At 39.1% G+C, this 26,381-nt stretch overlaps 5 protein-coding genes across 5 annotated transcripts; all 5 read left to right on the top strand.

Moving 5' to 3' along the window:
* Positions 1-1,865: 1,865 nt before the first annotated feature.
* LOC115228226 (dynein light chain 2, cytoplasmic-like) lies at positions 1,866-2,170 on the top strand. Its single transcript, XM_036498876.1, has one exon. It carries the CDS (start codon positions 1,866-1,868, stop codon positions 2,133-2,135), a length of 270 nt encoding a protein of 89 aa, XP_036354769.1. The 3' UTR covers positions 2,136-2,170.
* Positions 2,171-4,372: 2,202 nt separating this feature from the next.
* LOC115228227 (dynein light chain 2, cytoplasmic-like) lies at positions 4,373-4,682 on the top strand. Its single transcript, XM_036498875.1, has one exon. It carries the CDS (start codon positions 4,373-4,375, stop codon positions 4,640-4,642), a length of 270 nt encoding a protein of 89 aa, XP_036354768.1. The 3' UTR covers positions 4,643-4,682.
* A 6,133-nt stretch (positions 4,683-10,815) lies between these two features.
* Positions 10,816-13,289, top strand: LOC118761168. The gene is made up of 4 exons (XM_036498880.1): positions 10,816-10,896; positions 11,610-11,764; positions 12,308-12,574; positions 12,884-13,289. Exons 1-4 carry the CDS (start codon positions 10,816-10,818, stop codon positions 13,287-13,289), a joined length of 909 nt encoding a protein of 302 aa, XP_036354773.1.
* Positions 13,290-13,597: 308 nt separating this feature from the next.
* LOC115228220 (leucine-rich repeat protein SHOC-2-like) lies at positions 13,598-16,582 on the top strand. Its single transcript, XM_036498881.1, has 3 exons — positions 13,598-13,616; positions 15,043-15,154; positions 15,811-16,582. The coding sequence occupies exons 1-3, from the start codon at positions 13,598-13,600 to the stop codon at positions 16,445-16,447; spliced, it is 768 nt and encodes a 255-aa protein (XP_036354774.1). The 3' UTR covers positions 16,448-16,582.
* A 3,258-nt stretch (positions 16,583-19,840) lies between these two features.
* LOC115228221 lies at positions 19,841-23,356 on the top strand. Its single transcript, XM_029798859.2, has one exon. The coding sequence runs from the start codon at positions 19,841-19,843 to the stop codon at positions 23,354-23,356; it is 3,516 nt and encodes a 1,171-aa protein (XP_029654719.2).
* Positions 23,357-26,381: the final 3,025 nt, after the last annotated feature.

Consider the following 26,381-nt stretch of genomic DNA (forward strand, 5'->3'; position numbering starts at 1 on the left):
GCGAGAATATTAACAATGATGAACTCCCAATTATTCGCGATAAAGAAATTCAATTCATCCTATGTTTTTCTCTTTAAAATTAAATGCATATATCATTATCGACCATGAATCAAAATTAAAGCTATTATCATATTTGACTTTGACAGAATGTGCAATCACAGATTGCACGACTTTGAATAGAGTGTGCAATTAACAGATTTTGAAAAACCACTTTGATAGTTGAAACCACATTAGCACAATCATTAACACAATTTACCACCAATTGACGCACGACCTTGAATAGAGTGTGCAATTAACAGATTTTGAAAAACACTTTGATAGTTGAAACCACATTAGCACAACCATTAACACAATTTACCACCAATTGACAGCGCAATCAGAAGAATTTGCGTAAAAATATTAACTATTTACTTGAGTTTTTCGTAAAGATAGAATTTATTTTCGGTATGCCTCTTTTCCTAAACTTTTTTATTATTCAAAAATAATTTTTTAAATAGATAACCGAAGGAGGAAAAACGAAGCTGAAGAAAAAACGGTCAGCTTAATAAGGTAATTAATTAAATCTTTTTTGTGTGTCGCTTTCTTGCCTGCCGCATCTCCCCCTGCCCCATTTCCGCCAGTAAAAAACAAAAAAATAAAAAAAGAAAAAAAAGGAAATTACAAAGGAAAAATGAAAAAATTAAATATAAAAAAAATAGACCACAAAAAATGAAAAAAAAGTTTGCAATGACAATAAACAAGGCCCAGGGACAGTCATTAAAGGTAGTTGGGTTATTTTTAGAGAGTGAGTGCTTTTCACATGGACAGCTGTATGTGGGATGCTCGAGGGTAGGCAGAAGAGAAAATTTATTCATATATGCCAAGGAAGGACGGACGACAAACATCGTTTATCAACAGGCGATAGAATAGGGTTACATTAAACCAGGTAGTTTTATACATCTACATAAACTTATAGTTGTTTGATGAAACAGGCCCTCCGCAGGAGCTAGGTCGCGGTGAGCGAAGCGAGCTGCCGAGCTAGTGATAGATATGTAACCTGGCGGATTGCCAAACTGTTTCCCCGGATAATGGCGATCGAGAACCGTTGCATTAGCCAGTCCGCCTCCCGAGGATCATGGGTGCGCATTGAGATTTTGGCTCCGAGCTTGCGAAGGAACTTTTCAGTTTTTGGACCGAGAGCACCCGACGTCTCCGTGCGATCGGCACCACGGAAAACTCCTCCGAGAGGGCAGAATATTTTGATAGCTTCAAATCTTCAGCCTTCTTAGCTGCAGATTTGGCCTCCAGAGCACACGAAGTTAAGTGAGAAGCAGAAAAGGTGTCCCAGCAGGTTGCATCCCATACGAAGCCTTTTCCGCCTTCGAAGGGGAAAAGGGTCATCCCGTCAGGACGTTTCCCGTCGCCGCGGTCAAGACCCGGTGGTTCGAAGACCGAAGGAAATCCGCCGAGTCGAGGGGCCTCCGTATGATGTCATTCATAGCAGAGTGCCTTGGGAAAAGGCCGGCACTCCTCTTGCACGATAAAGGGTGGAGACCGAAAGGGTCAACAGTGCAGCCACAGCGGCACGTGTGCGGGACACATTGCCTTAGTCCGAGTCGCAGAGAGACTCCCATCCTTACCGCTTCATCGTCAAGGAGAGTGCCAGATGGGGCAACAAACTGGAATAGGTAACCAATTTCAATTAAATGTATTAAATCTTCATCTTTAGCGAAAATGTGAAAAAAATTTTAAATCGAACTGAAAAGATCTAAATAATAAAAAACCTGAAAATAATCGATTTCGTAACTACAGTAACGTTGCGACTTGTGCGAACGGCCCGCAACAAGAAATACATAAATTGGATTACGGTAATTTGCTAGTCGACAATGTCGGACAAGAAGGCGGTGGTTAAAAATGTTAATATGAGTGAGGTGATGCAGCAAGATGCCCTCGACGCTGCTGTGTTGGGAATGGAAAAGTATAACATTGAGAAGGACATTGCTGCATACATCAAAAAGGAATTTGATAAGAAATATTCGGCCACTTGGCATTGTGTTGTCGGTCGCAATTTTGGCAGTTACGTGACACACGAATCGAACCACTTTATTTATTTCTACTGTGGACAAGTTGCCATTCTTCTCTTCAAGTCTGGATAGTTAACTTTCTCACTTTTGGATTTCCTTTCTTTTTACTAATTCGTTCATTCTCCTTAGTGCTCCGCAGCCATATGGAAACTTGATATAATTTTTTAAAACTAATTGGAAAGTACCCAATTGTGAATATACACCCCTCGACATTAAAATCCGGACAGTTAATAAATCGTCATTTTTATTATTAATTTAGAAAAAAAAACCTTTGAGCATAATATTTTTTTTCTATATTTTTATATTAAAAAAAATATATTTACAAAAGTTTTATAAAACGATATTTAAAAGCATAAAACGTGTTTTCAGTGGCGTAAAATTCCGGACACTTTTGCTATTATAGTTAAAAGAGCTAATTTTTTTAATATTTTAGAACAAATTAATGGATTCTTTTTGTAAAGGACAATTATTTCTATTACCAGCAAAATTTTTCTTAAGGAGAATTTCTGATATCCTCGGAGTTCCGAAATCGACCGTTTTGATGTTATTCGAAATACATAAACTCAGGAACCATTTATAGAAAAGAGTGGTCTGGAAGACCAACATTACTCAATACAAACGAAATCAAAATATTAGTGGAACTTTCTGAAGCAATAGTGAAAAATCTGCTAAAGACCTCGCTCTAGAAATGAAAACCATCACTCAAAAGTATTTCCCCGCGAAAATTACCCGCAATTTGAATAAAACGGTTTATTTGGAAGAGTAGCAAAAAAAAACCATTGTTGAGTAAAAAAACATACTCAAAAGATATGAATATCGAAAATATTCGTTGGTATGTGTGATGAAGGATGAGATCAGTCATTTTTTCAGACGAGTGACTTTTGAAGTTTATTATGCACGTAAAAGAAAAATTATATACCGAAAAAGGGAAATGAATTCAAAAATTCAAATTATCAGCCACTTTATTCTCATTTTTAAAAGATTTATAAATAAATATTATAAAATTAAAAAATATAGATGATATTAGCATGCTTAAGTTTTTAATTTAATAAAATTGATAATAAAAATGACGATTTATTAACTGTCCGGATTTTAATGTCGAGGGGTGTATACACTTCATTTAGTCGATACATGTAATCGTAATAACCAAATATGTTTGCTATACTTTCAAAATAATCAATGGTGTTATAAAGTGGTGCGGATCTGAATGCAAAATAATAAAAAACCTGCGAATAATCTATCTGGAAAGCCTATTAGCGAATCCTCTACCCTTCTTATCAGAAACCTATCTATCGGTCAGGGTACGAGACAAGTACTCTATGTCATTTGAAACAACATCGGGAACACCTTGAGGGGATTGGTTATCTCCTATTCTGTTTGTCACATATTTGAACGCAGCATTGAGAGAATTAAAGGCATACCATAAAGGGAAGATTAATGTGGTGGCATACGCTGATGATGTGGATTTAATTTCATCCGACAGGAATGCACTGGACAGTCTATTTGAAGATGATGGTAAATAAACTTGCTGAGTAGTTTCTCAATGTAAATGTGGAGAAAACAGAATTTACTGAACTCGTCAGACAAAATTCTAAGCTTGACTGGAGAAAAGTTAAGAAACTTTGATCTTTATTGGGAGACAAACAAGAGGTGATTCTGCCTAAAAAACATGCAAACAGCGCACTATGCAGCTTAAAGGAAAGTTTGCTAAATCGCAAAGGACTCAGTAAACAAACACAGACACGCTTTCACTGATGAAACCTATCATCCTTTTTAATGCTGGAACATGGGACTTACTGATACGGACAATCTGAATCTAGATTGGTTCCATAGAGACCAACTTGGGCACATTCTAGCCCCTAAATGGCATTCGAGGCTCAGCAGTATAACAGGTTATACCAGAACATCAACCAAACTAATCTCTCTCGAAATTACTGCATGCAGATCGAGGCTATTCGGACACATTCTAAGGATGAATTTGAAGGCACCGGAAGACTATTTCGTAACTGACGACCATCGACTCCGTGGACGCATAAAAAATACACTGCCGGGACCTTCGGAGAGTGGGGAAAAATTTTAAGGATGGGGACGATCTTGATGCATTACGGGACGTCGGCCAAGATAGAGAAAAATGGACAAAACGAATTTAACTCTTATTGTTTTTTGTGCTGCACAAATTTTGTCATGACCCATGGCATCGAAAAGTTCATTTAAAAATCGATTTCGTAACTACAGTAACGTTGCGACTTGTGCGAACGGCCCGCAACAAGAAATACATAAATTGGATTACGGTAATTGGTTAGCTGAGAATGTCGGACAAGAAGGCGGTGGTTAAATATTGTGATATGAGTGAGGAGATGCAGCAGGATGCCATCAACGCTGCTGTGTTGGGAATGGAAAAGTACAACATTGAGAAGGACATTGCTGCATACATCAAAAAGGAATTTGATAAGAAACATTCGGCCACCTGGCATTGTGTCGTCGGTCGCAATTTTGGCAGTTACGTGACACACGAATCGAAGAACTTTGTTTATTTCTACTGTGGACAAGTTGCCATTCTTCTCTTCAAGTCTGGATAGTTAGTCTTCTCATTTTCGGATTTCCTTTCTTTTTACTAATTCGTTCATTCTGTTTAGTTTCCCACTGGCATATGCTTTGTAGTAATCTGGTTTTGCCAAATCAGTGTGTCTTTATTAATCAAGTCCGCTCTTTTTGGCTATACTCATGACTTAACAGGGTCCATCTGAATATCCAATTAATCTCAATATTTTTTCGCGTTTAACGACATGGGGATTATCCCAACTTTTGCTCAGTTCATTTAATCGGCGGCCCATCAGGTCACATTCGCCTTGTTGCTTTCATTTAGTAAAAATTACTTATTTAGTCTGATTTATTAATTACTGTGGTTGTATTCATATAAATAGAATAACATAACTCAAACATATTAAATTAAAACATCATTCGTTTAGTTATCTTAGGAATGTCCCGGTCGTCTTGCCGTGTGAAAATCGGTTCCCAAATAAAGAAGAAGACAGGCCTACAAAGCAAAGTCACCGCCAACTGGAAGGAAGACGACTTGTGGTGGACTTGGTCATGTCAGTGGAAGGATCGAACATATCTCTGTTGGCATCCTTCTCCTTTCTCCTCCTCTTATGCTGCTCCAACAGAGACTCACTTTTGTGTGTTTTCTGACATTATCACACAACACAATACTTCATATTCTTCCATCGCCTCCCACATCTTCGCGTCATATTCTGCAGCTTCCTTCTCCATTAATTCCCGCTCTTTTTTATCGATTTTCTACTAATTTATATATATTACTGGTTTCTTGGTGGCGGACGTCATTTTCCCGGATATGGACGTCCACAGAGACCGGGCTGTGTCCTCGTCGGAGGAATCAGCCTTCCTTCTGGTGGAGAGTGAAAATCCGCAGTTCTTTTTTAAATTGGCGGGCATTTCAGTCATCCATTCCTCGTGACATGCCCTTTTGGGTGACTTTCTTGCCAGTTTGTGTCTCATTTCGTTACTTTGTGACTCAATTGAGTCAGCAGTACAGTCGATGGCACTCGGTCGGCCTTCTTCTGGGCCTTCGAAGGGCACAGGACCGATCATTTCCTCGTCCTCTGATTCATTCGTTTCGTATATTTTTGTTGTCTGGCCGGACGGAGGCAAAAGAGGACCGAAGAACTCATCGTCTTGAGATGTACTGGCTAAAAGTGTAAAAGATGGAATACAGGTTTCTGTGACATTTGTGGGTAGTTCTGGTCCGTATTGTTCACTCATATTACAGATAAACCTGACACCACAAAGATCGAACTTGTATCGAATTAATCAAAACGCACTTCCGTTGGCGTCCAATGGTCTGCTTATGGAAGACGAAACTATACGTATCGGAGTGTGTCTTCGACTTGGACTTGAAATCTGCCAACCTCACCGTTGTCGCTGTGGTTTTTTGATTCCTTCGAACGGTTTACACGCATTGTCCTGTAGGAGGAGTGCTGGCCGATTTCCCCGCCACGTCCTCCTCAATGAAGTGGTGAAAAGGGCTTTGGATTCTGCGGGATTCCCATCGACCCTTGAACCTATTGGGCTCTGCCGCAGTGACGGAAAGCGTCCTGACGGGATGACTATATTCCCCTTTAGAGGAGGAAGGTCTCTTGTTTGGGATGTAACTTGCGTCGACTCCTTTTCAGATACTGTGCTCACAGGAACAGCCAGTACACCAGGCTACGCATGTGCGCTGGCAGAAGAAAGGAAGTTGACGAAGTACGCTGTGCTTCCGAACGTCGTTGAGTTTGTCCCCCTAGCCTTTGAGACCTCCGGTGTGGTTGGAAAGAAGGTAGAAAATCTGTTACGGGTTGTGGGAGGAAGAATCTCACAGAATACAAATGACCGGAGGGAGACGAGCTGGCTTTTCCAGCGCATCTCGGTTGCAATTCTTCGCGGGAACTGCCTCTCTATCCGCAGTGCTTCGTCGTCGGACTAACCCTCAAGTTCACGACATTAATTCTCTATTAATTAATTTGACTGTATTAAATTTTCATTATTCAAAAAAAAAAAAAAAAAAAAAAAAAATTAATCAAAATATTCAAAATAAAGGAATGAACAATAAAAATATAAATAAGTAAATCAACATTTGCTATGGGAGTTTAAAAAATAATGGAAACTAATTCGTCAGGAAGAATCTGTGCAGTATTGAATTGTCTTTTCTCGTCTATATATGTCAGCCTATCCAGAAGATGCCCAAATTATGCCATACATCTGCCCTAGCCATATTTCCACTTTGCTCTGTGTCATCAAACCACTTAAAAATTGTTTATTTAAACGCCTCATAAAGCACTCACTGAAGGTGTATTATTGGTTAGCCAATTTGTCAAATTTATAGTCGATGGGGATTGGAATGCACTGAGGGGAGGCGGAGAGCTCCTGTAGACGATTCCAGAAATCCCTGATCGAGCCTTGTTGGTCATCCCCGACCTGACTGCACCACAATAACTTCCCGCCCTTGAAAATCTAGAACACTGATAGGATACTAGACCATTATGTTTCCAGGAATCACGTGGTTTCGTTCATGGAGAAGGGAATTGGCGTTGTAGGCATAGAGGAGGAGGCGGAATGGGTAGTGCAGAGAACGAGTGCAGATTGAGGCATTGTTTACTATTGCTGACGAACGACGTGAAAATCTGGTCATGTGAATCGACATGAACATTTTATATGCAGAATTATCGACTCTATCAAATCAGCAGTGGCAATACTCGTCGGGGGAGTGAACAAGAATGCAGATATATTGCCACGACAGTTTAGAATTGGTTATGAAACAGTCGAATTCCAGGTCACTGAGAATTGGCAGTTTGCTTGCAAGACAGTGGCAGGGGTAGTATTCTCCCCGATAGAGGAATGTCCGGATTTGTTGAGGACAAACCGATTTGTTCACCATTTCTAATTTAGGGGTCACTTTATATTCCTGCACTATATCCTTAGTGTCCTTGTACCCTCCCGTCAACGGACGATCTATTGATTGCTCATTCTAATACTTATAAAGATCTTCCGTGCTGAATTGGCAGAGGCGACGGCACGGTGACTGTTCTTGACCAATCTGACCTCCTCCCTTGCACTGAAACACAATTCTTTCCTCTTCCCACAAGTTGCCGCTTTTGGGGATTTTTGTGGAATAAATTTTCCGGCTTTTAGTTTCAAAAAAAGCCGATAAATGTCCATCCATTTGTTGACCAAAGTCCTACAATTTCAAAAATTATTTTACTTTGCTCTTTGCTCAATGTTCCTGGCCCTTTCCGACTGCCCGATGAACAAAAAGTCGTTTTCTTTGGCCATTGAACAGTATTTCTGTTGAAACGTAATTTGGACTTCTTTGTCGACTCCAAAATCGAATGTGAGGACAATCAGACCATGTGGGCTCACTCGTAGTCCAACATTGAGCGACAGCTTCACAAATATAAACATGAATGAACCAGAATTGACTTGAGAATTGGGAAATCGAGTCCATTTCTCCTAATAAACCGAACGAAGAGTCCTGACTCGTCAAAGAGAACTATGAATTGATCGGTCAGTACGGCTCTATTCGTAATAATGCACATTTCCTGCCTTATTTGTCCGCTCGGGTAAAAAACCAATGTTTCCTGCATGTCAGCGTCCAGGCAAAACAAGGGAGTTGATTTTTCTTTTGATAGAACGACAATTTTTTGGTTTTTATCGCACCCGAGGGCTGCCACGACCCCAGACTTGTAACTATGAAATGTGATCCATCAATTTACAAGACAGTCGTCGAACCATCCTCACAGTCACACAAAAACGTGTCGTGGAAAATCTGAAACTTTAGTTTGCTGAGATTTTTTTGAGTAAAATTGGTCTCAAACTCGGGATTGACGTGATACTTGACGTGACGAGAATCACGTGACTGCTTCAGACTTTGGCTACGAAATAATGCGACTGTGACGAAAACATTTTTTTGTTGATGTTTATATTTAGTTGGATTAGTTTTGTCCTTATTCTGTTATTTTCTTTCTCGTCCAGCTTAATCCATCCTTTTTCGAAAAACACCGAGTTTGAGAGCTGAAATTGGATTTGCGGCAGAGGATAGTGTATTGCTGCTATTTATAATAATACTTTGACGACTACTCGGTTTGTTGTTCGCAATTGACTTGACTGACCCATGCAACTTGCTGGAGAATGTCGAATTCGTCGCTCTGTTTAATCAGTTTAGAGAACGAATACGCAATCGAATTTGTTTCTTTCATGGATTTGGCCTTGACCTTTGAATAAGCACAACTAAACTGTGTTTGTCGACTTTTTGTTGCAGATAATTAAATCCTGTTTCACTTGACTGACTAACAAGTCATAATTTTTGACAAGTTCTTCGATTATATTTTCCGGAAACATTATTTTGGAATTTGTCTTTTCGATTTTTCTAAATTGTCTGTCCAAATCCTCCAAAATCGTTGTGGCGGCTGATCTAATGTTTTCGAACGAGGAGTTGGCTAAAAGTTTAACTCCGACCTTTCTTGGCCTCGAAATGAAATTGTGGAATACTTGGAAAGATCTGAAGGACCCATGAGGCCAAGCATTTCGTTTTTGGCGACGTAGGATTTAAATTTCCTACTCTTGTAAGCAATTTGGAAGTCTCGAGGGAGTTTGGAGACGTCAATTCGTTCGTTCGAGGGCGAGGCGTGGCATTGATCATAAAAATAAACACCGAGATCACTCATTCCTTGTTGTCTGGATACATTTTATTTATTATTTTATTGAATATGAATCAAAATTATAAAATCACAATTATAAAAAAAATCGGCACAGCAAAATAGACTTCACGGGTTCGTCAGATCAAATATATGACTGTACTTTGAAGATGGCATATACACATTTTAAACTAATTTTGGTATTCAATTTATAACTACTTAAAAGATTTGTATTCTGAAGAACTATGCAAAGTTTGAGCATCAGTATGAAGATGGTGCCACTATTGTTGCAAACTTTCAAACATTTGGTCAATGTTGAAGATAGTGAGGAATGTGCATTTTAAAAGCATTCTAATTAATTTTTTGACAATGATTGACATTGATTGCACATGCACGGTTTCACCTTCCGATCGGTTTTATTCTCGGCTCGTGAATAATATTCTTCACTAAATGCAGATGCTTTATGTGGTGCCAGATTTGTTGATCAAAATAAAAATGATTGTTGATAGCATAATAATTGATGGTTATTTGTATATATCTTTGAAGTTAATTAAAAGTAAAATTTTAATTGTTTTAAATAAATTATTTTGTTGCATGCTTTTCAAACGATTATTAATACTCGGAAATAGGTGGGTCAATCTGTCGCTCATTAACACTCAGACTTAATCGACTCAATATTTGTAAAATGAGTACAATCGAAGGCTTTTCGTCTCAAAAAGTGCCTGTTCTTTAAATGACCTCCATTAAGGTTACAGAAATCAAAGAACTCGGACTGACCACGTACTTATTTAGACATGACAAATCGGGGGCAGAATATCTCCACATTGCCTCAGACGACACCAATAATGCCTGCTGGTACCAAAACAATAAAATAACTCCAAACAAGCATCGCCATTCGAACATACGCGGAAAACGACAAAGGAATCCCCCACGTGCTCGAACACATTGCTCTCTGTGGCAGCAAAAAGTACCCAATTAGAGATCCCTTCTTTTCCATGCTGAACCGTTCTCAAAATACATTTATGAACGCAATGACATGTTTTAATGAGTTGATGACCCATTAGCCTCCAACGCGACCTACTACCCGTTCTCCACTCAAAACCACGTGGATTTCAGGAACCTGTTTGATGTCTATTTCGAATGTGTGTTTAATCCACTTTTGAAAGAATCCAGTTTCTGGTAGATTCATTTATTTCTATTTCTGAAGGCAGGAGGGCTTCCGACTTGAGTGTACGAACAAAAACGATATTAATTCCAAAATAGTCGCCAAAGGTGTCGTCTTCAATGAAATGAAGGGAGATTTGGTATACGGTGGTCGACTATGTCTAGTCCTCCGTCGGCAATGTTTATTCCTGCAGATTAGAGTCAGAATTGATGCCTACGAACACATACAAGTGGAATTCGGGAGGAATCCCCTTCTCAATAATGGACTTGAATCACTGCGACCTGCTTAAATTCCACCAAAGACACTACCACCCTACGAATGCATTGTGCTCGCACTTGTCCGTTATTTTAGGTTCATAACATACGGAAACATCCCCCTCGAGATCAATGCCAAGATGATTGACGACAAATTGCGGGCTTATTCCAGGATGGATGTGTACCACATGGTCGACCCGCTCGAGAAGTGGCCAAAGGAGGTTGCCAGTCTGTTTTTTTGGTAGAAAAAAATTACGTGTTATTCGTCTGCCGACCCACTTGCCGTCGATCCAAACAAATGCTCTGCCGTTTCCACCACTTTTTTGCTCGAAGAGTTATTTTTGTTAATATTTGTAGTAATTCGAATATTTACACAAACTTTTGTCTTGAACTTGTGTCGTGTCTTTTGGTGGATGGGGATACCTCTCCTTTCTACGAGGCTTTGATCACTCCACAAATGGGGGCAGATTTCTCGTGGAGGACAGGGTTGGTTGTGTTTTGTTTATTTAAAGATTCGCAAATGAAACGAAGGACTCGTATTTTTCGGTGGGACTGCAGGGAATCGCGGAGAAGGATGTCGACAAGGTTGTGAAAATAATAAAGGAAACGCTCAAAACAGTGGCCAGGTTGGTTGTGTTGGAGGCATGGCATAGGGATGGTTTCACTGATCAGCGAGTGGAGAATATATTACACCACTTGCAATTGACGATAAGGAATAGATCAAAGAACTATGGAATCAATTTGATAAATGTTGGTGTTGGTTTTGATGTTAGAATATTGTCACTCCCTGGTCACTTCGTTCTGATTTTATTGGATATTTACAAATTAATGGGTTGGTGGACCGATTTAGGGCCGATTATGCAAAAAATCCGGATTTACTCAAAAATATAATCAAAAAATACTTTATTGTTGTGTTAGTGTGACATGCTGGTAGAACAACTCCCACAAGCTGACTCTCACTTTGAAAGTCGACGAAGAAAGGGCAAAAAAGGAGAAAAAAGCGGAAAAGGAAAAACTCGATTTGATGGTTAAGAATTGCTGCAGAGAAGTGATCTACGACATTGGTTGCTGCACATTGCACATTCGTAGGCCAGACTTTGGATAAGGAAGCGGCAGAGGAAGACGACATTTCAATTCTCCCCTGCTTGTCCTTGTCCGAAATTGACAGGACCATCACCAGAGAAGATATTTCCATCACGTCCACTGGTCAGCATACTTTATTATTCAGACGGGGCTACACTCTTCTCGTGTGTTGCTCCTGCGAACGGGCTGGTCTATTTCCAGTTAATGTTGGGATGCAATCATCTATCCAAGGAGGATGTCAAATATCTCCCGATTCTGTGTGATGTTTTGACTCGGTGAGTTGTTTGTTGAACGAATGTTGTAGAATGGGGACACGTGGAATTGACTACAAAGAACTGTCCCTCCAAATGGAGTCATTCTCCAGTGCTTTCTGTGCCTCTCCGATTGTTGTCCTTTCCCCCTTCGGGACAGTGGCTTCCCACACAGTAATACGTCATTGTCACCAATAGGCGACTATTCTCTCCAATTACTGTTTGAGTGAGAATATAGAAAAGTGTCTGGCATTGTGGAGTACTATCATTAATGAGTATTTATCTTTCTTATTGTTAGACTTACTTTGAATGATTGCGAGAGACTCGGCCTTTTGGTCAAAACTACTGCGAGCGAACTGGCAGATTCGATTCCCGATTCGGGGCATCGATTTGCCATGTCCGTCGCCGCCTCCATCGTCAATCCTTTCTTTGCCAAGAGAGAGGTCACTGACGGTCTCTCTTACGTCGCCCTCCTCAAGAATGTGATCGACCAGCCCGACAAACAACAAATTTCAGACAAGTTGAAAGAAATTGCGGACAAAGTCTTTAATCGCGGGGATTGCAGGTAATTCGTTGATTTTATTGAGTTAGAGTTCTGGTGACATCCAACAAAGACGTCGTGAAGAATTGTTTGTACAACGTGGAGACATTTTTGAACACAATCCCCGCTCCCAAGGAATCGCCTTCAGATTTTTACGTCCAAGAGGTCTTTATATTTGTGTATGCAAAGGCTGATGATGGGGAGGAAGTTTCCGCAAGAAAAATACACTACGAGTTCCCATTTGATGTGAATTATACTGCCAAGGCCATTTCTCTGCCAGTGAATTACACTCACTCTGACAGTGCCCGGTAGTCCTGCCAATTGAGATGCCAGTTTGAGGGTGCTCGCAGAATTGATGTCGTGGAAATATCTCCACGGAGAGATTAGAGAGAAGGGGGGAGCCTACGGGGCGGGGGCACTCATGAATGGTCCTGTCTTCTGCTTCCATTCATATCGGTGGGGGATATTCAATATTTCAGAGATCCCAACAACCTGGAGACATTTGATGTCTTCGAGAAATCAGTCGATTGGGTTTTGGCGAAGGACTCGTTCTCAGAGCAGGACCTTATGGAGGCTAAATTGGCCGTATTCCAAAAGGTATGGACGGTGGGTTTACTCTAGCTTGATGCTCCCGTGTCACCAGGCAAGAGGGGAAACCGTCTGTTCAGTCAGGGTATCGACGACGACATGTTTCAACAAACTCGCGAAAATGTATTTGCCACCACTAAGGAAGAGTTGATTGACTGTGCTAGAAAGTGATTTGTGAATTGTGTATTTTTAGATATTTGAAAGACGCGACTGACTTTGGGATGTGTATCATTGGGCCAGAATCAGCTGCAATAAAGCAAGATCCGTCCTGGTCGACGTTGAAAATTTAAAAGTGCTTTCTAATTTGTTAATTGGGGGTTTTGAAATAAATCTGTTTTGTTTAAGGAAACAATTTGGTTTAATGATTGATCTCTCATCCTATTCTCACAGTATTTGAAATATTCTGTCGCGACCCACGCTGGCGACATCCCACGCTGGCGACCATCAGCTTGACAGGTTATGACCTTCAGTTTGACAGGTGATTTAATTTAAATTTGATATTAATTTAAACCGGAAAAAATTAATTTAAGAAATGGTTAGCGTCATTTTAGAAAAAAAATTATGGTTTCTCTCAAAAGATGTTAGCATGAAAAAAGCGACTCAATTTATCATTATTAATGATCTGTATATTTGCAACTCCTAACTCATAGTCTTTATCTAAAGGACGAGAATAACCAAAAACACAAATTGGTCATTTATCTGGAAAATGAAATGGAGATGAGGACACTAGCATTCGCCATTCACCAAGATCCCACTGGGGAATACGAAAGCTTCAGAAAAAGTGCAGTGAATTTTATTTCACTGTAAAACGTCCAATCATCGAACAAATTATAAAAGACTGCAAAATTTTTTTGCCCTACCATTGAAAGTATTTTAAAAATATCGGGCCTCTTTCCAGCCCCACTCGTCCAGAAACGACATTGCTTCTCGGACAAGTAGTCTCTTCGTCTTAGTGACTAATACAGATTAATGGTTAGTTGTCTTTCCCAACAACACATTAGTTCGAATTACGAAATAGTTACTATGAATAGAGATAAAAAGTTAAGTTTTTGATTTTTTAGCAATTATCTTTAGTCAGTAATTAATGTCAAACTATGTAGTTAATGTCAAACCCTGTCATCTTGTCAACAATGAAGGTCGCTCTGGTCGCCAGCGTGGGATGGTCGCCAGCGTGGGTCGCGACATATTCAAATAGGTCAATTATCACCCGTTGATTAAATGTTATGGAAATATTATTATTATAATTGGGATTGAATAAAAAATGTCATTAGAATAAACTATCAGTTTCGTTAATTGTTTTAATACATTTTAATCGCAGTAGTCGTTTTATGATCAGACACTCAGCACGTGTGTTTCTTTTCAAGTACTGATTTTGAAGAATTTAATGACGATTTAATGATTTTATCAGTTTTCAGTCACTAAATAAGTATTATTAAATAAGGTGCCATTTAAATTTTAATCATAAACAAGAATTAAATTTTGCTATTTATAAATAAAAAGAATTTTATTTTAAACTTATTATAATTTAAATAAATATAACAAACCCGCTATCTGAAACATAGTTGTTGGGTAGTGTTTATTGTTTAAATTAAAGAAATAAAATGGATAAATTTTTCCCCTGCTTTCCTTTCAAGAAAAAGAAACCCCAAATAAACACAGTCAGCATCGATAGACTCCGATGGAAACACTTCCATCCCTCGTAGATATCCCAGGCTACTATATCCAGCACTTGGATGCTGGGTTCAATCACCTGACACACCTCACACCGGTAAAATGTCCACAAAACAAATTTAGGAAACATTTTATTGTTTTAGTTTAAAAAAATTGGAATTAAATAACAATTATCTCACAGAAATTCCCCCCACAATATGCAATCTGCAATGTTTGGAAGAATTAAATATTAGCACAAATAGTATGGCTTGTTTGCAGTATTTCAGAACTTTCCACTCTCCCAATTGAGTTGTCCAAATGTAGTAAAGTAAAGGTACTCAATTGTGACACAAATCCACTCTTTGGGTTGTTTGCCAGTATTTATTCTCCAGTTTTCCTCGGCCTGTCTTCCAATTGACTGACCTGACTGACCTCTCACTCAACAACTGCTGCATATATGTACTACCAGACAGCATTTCCCGGTATTTTATTACTTTATAAAATAGATTACGGAATTTGGTCAGTCTCGAACTAAGGAGCAATTTCCTGAGATCACTGCCAATGACAATGATCTCCTGTTCTAAACTGCAGAGAATGGACATTGGGAACAACGATTTGTTCTATTTTGTACTCACTTTGCTGACTGACCACCACAGCCCCCTGTCCTCTGCAAACTGACCTCCCTGGCAGAGTTGTGGTGTGATCTCAACTGTTTCGACTCCATTCCTCACGTATTCTCACTCCACACTCTAGATTGTCGGGAAATTGAAGAATTTGACTTTCTTGAATTGTTCGGAGTGCAATTTGGTGGCCTTCCCCCCAGGACTGTGTGGTTGTACGTCCCTCACTCACCTCGTCCTCTCTAATAATCACATTAATTCAACTCCCGCCCTTTCCATTGGTTTGTGGTGGCCAGTCACTGTTAGGGGATTTGAAAGCACTGGAATATCTCGATTTGACAAATAATGTGATTCCCGCCATTCCTGATAGCATTGGACAGTATTATTAATTACATGTTTTAGACTGGTTAACCTCAATACACTTTTATTGGCACACAACCAACTGGACAGTATTCCCCCCACTGTGGGACTCCTCAGGAAGTTGAGAATACTCACAGTGGACGACAACGAACTGACATCCCTGCCTGATGAGATGACCTGGTTGTCCCACTTGGCTGTCCTTTCTGTCTCCAACAACAAACTCACAAGCCTCCCCGATGACTTTTCGAATATGCCCTCCCTGCGTGTACTCCAGTTGTCGGGGAATCTTCTGTCGTGCATCCCCCTCTCCATTTTCAAACTGTCGGTGATTCCCTCGATATATGTGTCGACTGCCCAGAGGGGGAATATTCCTGTGCTGGAAGTGGAGAATGACACAATGATATGTCAGTACTTCCCTCAGGAGGGGCGTCCTTCCACTCCTGTCCCCCGAATAGTCCACGTCTCACACTCCAACAAACTGGCCATCCGGTCGTTGATGTCAGTCTCCACCAAATCGGTTTGTCTTGTTTGTGAGTGGAGAAACGACACGGGCATCTCAACACATTCGAGTTCGGAGTGTTCGATGTGGACAGATCAGCCGGCCGACCCCCCTCAGTCCACCCACAGGAGGTTGTGTGTCCCAACAGTGGTAGATACTGGGGAAGGAGCAGAAGAGTGAGGGGAGAGGGGTCACTTTCGCGGATGAGGACTCATTGGAGGACATCCCCGCCAGGGAGGCCTGTCGAGTGGAAGTGACTGTTTCCCACCACTTTGGGTTGCATGGAGTTGGCTTCCGGGTGGTCGAGTTGGCCAAGTCGGGAATATTCGTTGGGCCTGGTTGTACTTATTTTAGCCCAAGTTTGTGGAGAGTGTGGATGAGCGATGTGTGCATGGAGGTGGGTTGAATGTGGGGGATATGCTTGTGGTGGTGGGGGGACTGAATATTACCAAAATGGAGTATCCTCGTGCTATTGAATTGTTCAATTCACTCTCAGGGAATGTGGAATTGCAAGTGGAACGAATTTGACTGACAATTTAATTAGTTTAATATAAAATTATAATTGTTATTTAATTTATATTTAGAATATAATTAATATATTTATACATCTAGTGAGTCACCTGTGAATGAATGCTAATTACTGCAATCACGAGGACTGCAAAGACCTATTCCTCTCATTTCACTCAACATACACCAGGTAGTGTGGCCTACTCAGACTAGTCGATACATCCACAACATTAAGCATCCCTCTTCATATGTTTGTTCTAAATGCTCACGACAAAATAAAGGTTTTTTAAATCACTATTTTGTTTTAGTGTTGAGAAGTGATGAAAAATTTGTTTTTCAGCATTCAAAGGCTCTGTTCGGACCCAAGGATTTATATTTTTCGATTCCTTTCTGCGACAGTCCTCAGAAGGTGTGCCAAGTGTCAATGCAGGCACTCCACTTGGACAACAAGAACGCAATTCAAAAATATTATGAAATTATAAAATTGTAAATTTATTTTTCATATAAAATAATTTTAATACAAATATTCATTTTAGTGCAAATTCTGCAAAAAATGAGGAGAAAGTCGCCCTCATTTCAGACTTTGCATCATATATGAGTCGCTGTGTCAACAACGAGACATCCGAAATCCACTCTCGTCACATGGCTTGGACATTGCTCTCCCAAATATCCGCCAAAGTCATTATTTGGTCTATTTGTAGAAAATGGAGGTGAAGGATGCCTGCAGAATAGTCATGTCCGGTCGGAAGGAAGTGTCCTCATTCACGGCAAGTGAGTCCCACAGGCCATCCCCCACGAATTTCATAGACATGTTGATGGAGAACAGTCCACATGTATTTGTGTGCTCTATTCGAGTTAGAATGCTCTGAAATGTGCAGTGTTGATGAACCGATGGGACTTGGCGATGAGTTTGAGTCATGTGTTGGGTCTTGGCTCACTGATGGAAGAGTATTGCCCTCAGTTGAGACAGGAGAATGAATTCATTGGCCTTTTCATGGGCTATTTGACCCAAAGCAGTGTGCCGTCTGTGGTATGTGTCACTAATCATGTGAGGGAGTGTCTGACTGGAATGTGCATGTGTCCGTACTGCTCACAATCCTCCACTATAACCCTCATATGGCCGAACAATCCATCCAGGCAATATTCTCAATGCTCAGTGAGTGAATTGTGCCCTGATTGGTCTATTAGTTGGGTGCAATCAGTTCTATGCGGCTCTGGTCTGTCTGCTGGTTCTCTATGGCTGTGCTGGCGTGGCCTTGTCCCGCCTGGTCGACGCTTTTAGTGGAGGGGCGAGGTATTGGTGGTGTGAGGAGAGTAGATCCACTCTGAGTTGTGAGATTTTGGTGTTGTTGCAGTTATTGGAGTGTTTGGACGGGGGAATGGGCAATTCGCAGATGGTTGGGTGGTGTCCTCTATTTGTAGAGAGTTCAGGCACAGTTTGTTAGTCATTTGACTGATTGTGGACTATACGAGGAGGCTGCCGAGTCCATCCATTCTATCTTTGGTATTTTGCAGGTGAGTGATTCAGGCGTGGTCTCCCCGAGTGTTTATCAGATGTATGATGTATATTTGTTGGTGGATACTCTATTGAAGGTATACTGCTCTATTTGGGGTCCTCCAAATGAACATTCTTCCCCAATTCACGATTATATGTCTCGTTTATTCAGAGGTTTGGAGAAGAATGGGGAAATAGATGAAGTAAACAAAGTACCGAGTGCTGTTTCTTCTTGTGCTGAATCTTCTTTAAAAAATGAAAACTGCGTATTTTTGCCGGATATGCCTCCACCAAACACGTGTCAACCAGCTCCACCAGAATGCTCTGGAGACATCCCTTCTAATCAGATTATTCCTGATCCCCCCAATAAAATTGAGTATACTCCAATTCGTGGGGAGGCCAGTCAGAAGGGAGGGATATTGCGGAGTGTAATAGATATGATTACTTCGTCCTTCAAAAGTACAAATAAGGTGTGTTTGTATTATATATTGTAGAGTTCGATGTATTGGGATGAGGATAAGAATCGGTGGGTTGACCCGAATGACCCAGAAGGGGAGGGTGATCATATTCCATTACCATTCTCTAATCAGTCGTGTGGTGACGTGTGTGACAGACGGGATGATGATAAACGTGAGTTGTCTGTTTGACTCGCGTAGTTCATTATGACTTTCTTGTCGATCGTGGGAGTAATATTTGATAACTAACATTTTTTATATTTAATTTTTTGTTTTGAGTTTTAATTTATTATTTGTTGATTTCGAAGAGTATTAATAATATTATTGAGAGTTCAACAATTTCATTTCCTAACTACTATTATGCGGACTACCAGGAATCAAATTTGTAACATTTTCTTTTTAGCTGATCAAATTCTAATTAAAGTTCAGAATACCTTTTGGAGTAAATCCCGACGAAAAACTGATGTTGAAAAGAGGTTGATAAAAGATTGTGTCGGCTAAGATGGTCCGTCTAAAAACACAAACAAAAAATTAAATGATCTCAGCTTATCTAAGGAAGGTTCTCATTTGTCCCTGACGTTCTTTTCTTGTTCCCTCACATTTTCTGTAGAGGCGTTGTCCCCCTTTTCTTTGCAAGATCTCCTTAAAAGTGGCAACATTTAGTTGTTAGTCTGGTTCTTCTATAGTTTTAGAGATTCTTGATTGAATTTTCAAAATTTTTTCCCGACTGGTGTAGCTGATTGTATTTCCTCACAGGCGTAACTAATTGTGGGTTCCATGTAATGCTCATAATCGGTTTGGCGAGTGGCAAAGCTCGTCCACTGCCTGCTTTTTAGATGAACTCTGAGTATGTTGAGTTTCTTCATACATCTTGTGATCCGATTCCCGTTGGCTTCATTATTTTTTAGATCCCTAAATAATTAGTTTTTATAAATTCAAAAATAAATTATAATAAAAAGATTTTAAACATAATATAATTAGATAACCCGTTACTGTTCGTATCTTGTGTTGTTCTGGATTGTATAATTTATTTTTCAAATTTTATTCTATTTTCTATTTGTATTAAAATTGATTAAATATATTGTCCACTTATAGGAATTTCTTGTGGTGTCGTGTATGTCTGTTTTCACCAGTCTGCAAGCAAATCCTGAGGGCTCTCTTACAAAAGATATTAGAGATAACCAACAACTATTGGTAAGAAGCAAGTCTTCGGGGCTACATGATCCCCATGAAATTTGTGGAAACTCTCCTACCGAACATGTCTCACCCCATCTAATCCCTCTTAAATCGGTGATCGGTGAGGAACACTCTAACGACAAAGTCAAATGGATTTCTGGTGTTGTGGAGTCAGCGAAGAGACGATTTGGCAGAATTCCTCGTGGAGGATGGAGACTTATTGCCGAATGTTTCAACGTCCGCTTTCTCACTCAAAAGAGTGTCTCTGATGTGAAAAACTTACTGAATGTAAAGCCCTGCTCTAATGGCTGTGGCATTCGAAATAATGTGGATACCTCAGATTACTTATTGCCAAAGACAGAAATCTCCATTTATGGTAAATGCAAGGAAGAGTTTAATCTCCAAATTCAGGAACTTAAGTCAATCCCACGAAATGCGAGAATGCCCACAAAGAAGATTCCGTATAAATTGCTAAAGACTGATGTTCTTGTCGCAATTAATGCAGTGATTTCGAACTATATATTATCTTCTCCGCCTGCAAGCATAAATGAAATCACGGATATAATTTATGCCGGGCAATGCTCATATGAAAACATTACGAGGCAACCCCTAACAAAAAGCACATGGCTTGAGGATACGGAAAGAAAGATTTCCAAACTTAGAGAAAATCTAACTTTCGTTAATAAGTTTAATGGCCAGCAATCTAAAGACGAAAAAGAGAAGACACTGAACATTTTATGCTCGTTTGGATACAAAAAATCCAGAAAGGGAGAGCTGGCACGCGTATCTAGTCTTATTGAAGATAGAGTCAAAATTATGGAGAAAAAAATCTCAACCTATCGCTCCAGAAAGTCGTTTAGACAAGATAATTTCTGTTTTGAACTAAACAGGAGAAGATTCTATCGAAGACTGAACTGTGAAAACAAAGATTCTGATTGTCAAGTCCCAGAAGATAAGTGTCTATCTTTCTGGAAGGGCGTATGGAAGAAAGAGGAGAACCGTGCTCCTAAAGCTATTGTTGGTAAGCATATTACTGGAGCTGAACAGCTTCCAAGTGACGTGAAAACTGATTTTATCAAGAATGTTATCCAGTGTGTACCCAATTGGAAAGCCGCGGGTTGTGACGGAGTTTATGGATTTTTTATCAAAAAGTTCGAAGCTCTTCATGGCCATTTGTGCGATGAGATCCTTAAAATTGTGAACGGAGGCTATTCCCCTGCTGAGTGGTTTTACACAGGAGTAACATACCTCATTCCAAAAAATGAAAAGTGCCATTCCCCAAATGACTTAAGGCCGATTACCTGCATGCCTATATTGTACAAACTTGTCACTAAATGTGTGAATACAAAGCTTACAGACTATATCGAAGCGTTTAACCTTATCTCGGATAATCAGCTGGGAGCTAGAAGGCAATGCCAAGGCGCAAAGGAACAAGCACTAATAAACCAGTGTGTCAATAGTGAGTATGGAAATAACTTATTTGCAACGTGGATCGATGTCAGAAAGGCATTTGATTCTGTCAATCATGAATTCTTATGTCAAGTGCTTGATCAGTCTGGAATTCCGAATTGGATCACAAATTTTGTGAAAACTTTAATCAAAAATTGGAATGTCATTTTGACACTTAACAATAAGAGAATTGGAACTGTAAAATTGGAAAGAGGAATCTTACAAGGAGACTCACTCTCTCCACAACTCTTCACTCTGGTAATGGATCCGTTAAGTAGGAGCTTGAATATGAAGTTCCCGAAGGTGCGTATAGGTCAAAATGACCCGTTCACGGTTTCATATTCAACAAACCATTTGTTGTTTATTGACGACCTGAAAATAATTGCTGAGAAAGAAGACACCGTTCTAAAAATGATGGAAGATGTCGATGAATATTTTGATGCCGTTGGCCTCAAGAGGAACTCGGAAAAGTCTGCGACTAACCTGGACTATGTGAAAGATACAAAATGTCTGGATGGGTGTGCTGGGTATCGATACCTGGGAGTCTTGGAGGATAGAGGAAGTGATGTCAAGAAAATCGAGGTAATGAAAACAATTGCTCGAAACGTGAAAGAGAGAATCGAGAGTCTTGCAAAAACAAAGTTAAGTGCAGTAAACCTCTTTAAAGCGATAAACGAATATGCACTCTCTCTCTACAACTACTATATCGGATTGATCGACATTGAACCGAGTGAGTTTGATGCCATTGATCTGGTAATTCGTCGCATTCTAACTACTTTACGAATCCATCTGAAGCCCGCTAATAAAGAAAGATTATATCTCGGCAGAAATGGTTTTGGAAGAGGCTTAATCTCAATTTCCAATAAGAGCGAATGCATCCTGCTCCAATTTCTCTCCGACCTTGAAAGAAAAGCCTCGTTGTGCCTCAGAAGAGCAGGAATCTTGCGGGTCTTGAGAGAAAAGAAAACACATATGACCACGATTGCAAGATTTCTCGCTCTCAAGTACAATCTGGAAGACCAATCAAAATTGGATGTAAACCTTATTAAGGAGTGCCAGAAGAAAAGACTAATGGACACCATTAAATCTAAGATGATACATTCAACGCTGTTTAAATGCATTCAGGAACCGAGTGCTGATATCGTGGAGTCCAATGTATGGCTAGCCAATGGGAACAATGGCCCAAAGGCCGAGGCACTATATTGCTTGGCCCAGGATCGCAATTTGTTTTTCGGAGAGGCAAAGCCTAATTGTAACCATTGCGGCTCGGCAAGAAAAACCGTGGATCACCTAGCTACTCGATGTAGCAGAATGCTTCACGGGTCATACATGCGAAGACACAATGAAATTGTCAGATGCATACATCTACACGTCTGTCGTCAGTACGGAATAAAGAAATGCAAGAAATTGAAAGCACACTCAGTCCAGTCGGTCGTGGAAAATAGTCGTGTTGAAATACGAGTAGACATGACGTTGCAGACCGACATTGAAGTTAAAAACAACAAGCCAGACATTTTCGTGCTTGATAAAATGAAAAATGAGATAACGATAATCGAAGTCGGGGTCACATCCCAGGACAGGTTAAAGCAAGTCGAAGTAGAGAAACTCCACAAGTATGATCTACTTGCTGGAGAATTGGCACAGATTCACAAGGCAAAAGTCACGATAGTCCCTGTCGTATTGACATGGGATGGGGTAGTGACCAAGTTCTATAAGTCCTACATGAAAAAGTTGAATATAGAGGTCCCGACTAAGGCGTACATTCAATCAGTGACAATCAAGAAAACCCTGGAGAGCATGGTCGTTGAATACAAACATGGCATGAAGGTCGACAACTACCAAATTGAGAAGGAAACGGATAGTCTTATCGCTAGAGGAGAAGAACTGGGAGTGTCAGTTGACTTGCCAGAGGAGTCTGCTTTCTTACTGCAATACGAAGAGGAGAGGTGTCAAGACATGACCGGTCAACGGAGTAGTTCCCCTAAGAGAAGAGAGAATATCAATTAATTTTTAATTTTCGTTTAATTTTTGTTTTCAGTTTTGTCCACTTATAGAATTTCTTATAATATTCGATATTCTGTAAGTGAATTGACTTTACCTTCACAATAGTTTAATCTTTTTATCGTAATCATTTAAAACTTTTGTGATATTCTACACAGTTATTTTGTTCCCAATTTTTACTATTTTACTGTATGAGTGAATGACCTCTTTTTCTATTTTAATTCTGTGTCTTTTTCCCAGACATCCATCATATCAGGGAATTTTTCTGTTATTTGTGTCCGTGTCATTTCTTTAAATTACTTGGCCTTTCAAATTGATTTCTTCGTCGAATTCGTTTTCCTTTTTAGTAATTTTTCGCTTGTGTTTATTCTCGACTATATCTTGCCAAATGTATTTCCCAGAACATTGAATAATTTTTTGGTGTTCATTTCACTTCTATGAGTTATGAAATGGGTATATAACTACATTCCTTGTCCTGCTTAATGGTGAATTCAGGTTATAGTTTTCATTTATTGATATTTCCGGGAATAATCTGTTAGTTAAAGATATGAATTAATTAAATCAGTGAAAATTTCAAAACGACCGAGTGAATGGGTCTATGAAAAGTCGAATTAATTAGTTTTATTAATATAATACTGTTCCGAGTATTAAATTAATAGTAGATTAATCGAGCTATGATAGCCCAATCTCGTAAAGTAAAATTTGATGGTAGAGTTACTTGAATTGTCAAGAGTGCGATCTATTTTTTCTATGATGACTTGATAAATATTCTAAATCAGGGGTTCCCAACCTTTTTAGAGCTCGCACCCCTAAATATTTTTTTACAAACTCTCGCACCCCAGAACATTTTCTATTTATATTATTGTGAATGAATTTATTTATTTAAAAGGAAAGCCGAAAAGGAGAGAGAAATTTAATGAGAGGATCATAATTTCTGTTTTAATTATCAATTCATCAGGGCCTCTAACCTCGGCCTTCATCAGTGACATCGGGGAAAAATTGGCCCACAGGACGAAAGAGCCACGCGAGGTTTCGTGGCTATTGCAGCGGATATCCATCGCCATTCTCCGTGGGAACACGCATGCGGTACTTTCCGCAGGAGGGTGCGAGTTTTAGCCCCCTCAGAATTCCCCCTCTGTACATTCCTAACTTAATTTGTTTTTTTATTGAAAAATAAATAAATATAATTAACAAAAAAATTCATTAATTAAATTTTTATCTGTAGATTGTTCATCAAAATCTATTTTTTTCTGAAGCCATTAGTTCAATTGTCTTGAAATTGGATGGAGTTATCTCAAAGTTCTTTAAAAGTCATATGGACAAACCATCCATTGAATTTCCTTAAAATATTAAATTTTTTGTCACCGTCCATTTGCCGGACCCGCCATTTGCCGGACCGTACATCACTTTAAAACAAAAAAACATATCATTTCAAATAATAATGACTTAATGATGACAAATTATTATATATTTTTTTAAAATATAATATTTTTATTTTGCTAAAATATAATCAATCGCACGCGAAAAAAATGAGTTACTTGAGACTGTCTGCGAGCGAAATGCAAATAATTAAAAATTTTAAAATGAATGATTATTATTGTCCTGAAATTCCAAAAAGACAAAAGTATAGACTTAAAAAATTGTCTGAATCGTTTGAATTTGATGATGAAAAACAATTTTACTTGAAAAGTGGATTTAGGATGCGATTTTTTACTTCTGATCAAGCAGAATTAAAAATTTTAACAATTGAGGTAACTTGTGTTGCTCATCAAAAAATAGGCTGAACACAATTATGGCCATTTTGGAAGAGACAGATTGTACAGTCTTTTAAAGAAAAAAATTTACAACTTAACGAGAAAAGAAATTCAAGAAGTTATAAAGAAATGTGTTTTTTGTCAAGCCAAAAGATGCATGGCTACTAAACCTCTAATTACGCCAATTATCGAACAAAGACCTCGTGATAGATATCTAGCAGATCTTATTGACTTGCGGAGGTATTCTCACATAAACGAAGAATACTCATGGGTATTAATTAAATGATGTTATCCTAAGGTTTTGGTACTAATCGACAGTTTTTCAAAGTACGGAATGTTCGAGCTAGCGAAGAATAAATCTGCAGAAGAAATTTCCTCATTGTTCGAGAGAATTTTTTATACTTGTGGTCCTCCTGTTATTCTTCATACTGACAATGGGAAAGAATTTAAAAATTCTAAAATGGAGATTTTGTGCAAAGAACTAAATATCAGACATGTTTTCGGGAGAGCTCGATGTCCATGGATACAAGGCCAGGTTGAAAGGTATATTTTATTCTACAAAAAATGTAAATAGATTTAATCAAAGTATTAAACGTTGGATATCTTCAACCTCGGCCTCAAATGGCGAATTTGGGAGATATGTTAATATAACTAAAAAAATTGTATTTCAATACAATATCACTGTACATCAAAGTACGAAACAAATCCCATTTTATATTTTTATGGGTGCACACTATCCGCAAAATCCTGAAATTAATGATTGTAATGAAGAAAATCTTACTAAAGCTCGGGAAGAAGCTTATAAGAATCTCCAGATTTGTGGAGACTATATATCAAAACGAAGACGGTGGAAATTTGATGAAGACGAAATCAAAATTGGCGATTGTGTTTTGCTTCGTCATGACCAAGATGCAAACGAGCAAAATAGAAGATGTCCTCTATATGACCAATTAAATGTAACTAAGTACTTCGTTATTTATGGACTGGGTGAGAATTTTACAATACATGGAGAAGATGGAAATATTATAGAAAATGTGCATTTTTCAAGATTAAAAAAACTAAAAACTTGATTTAAAAAAAATAAAACCTTGATTTAAAAAAAACTTTAAAAGCTCGTTTTTAAATGTTAGAATGTTAATCTCCGGGTTTCAGTTTAGGGTTAGGGTTTGGTGTCTGTCTAGGGTTTCGGGTTTGGTGTCTGTTTATGGTTAGGTTAGGGTTGGGGTTAGGTTAGAGTTTGGAATTGGTGACTTTTTAGGGTTGAGGATTGGTGTTTT

The sequence above is a fragment of the Octopus sinensis genome, unplaced genomic scaffold (assembly GCF_006345805.1).
Source record: "Octopus sinensis unplaced genomic scaffold, ASM634580v1 Contig10057, whole genome shotgun sequence".
Lineage (NCBI taxonomy): Eukaryota > Metazoa > Mollusca > Cephalopoda > Octopoda > Octopodidae > Octopus > Octopus sinensis.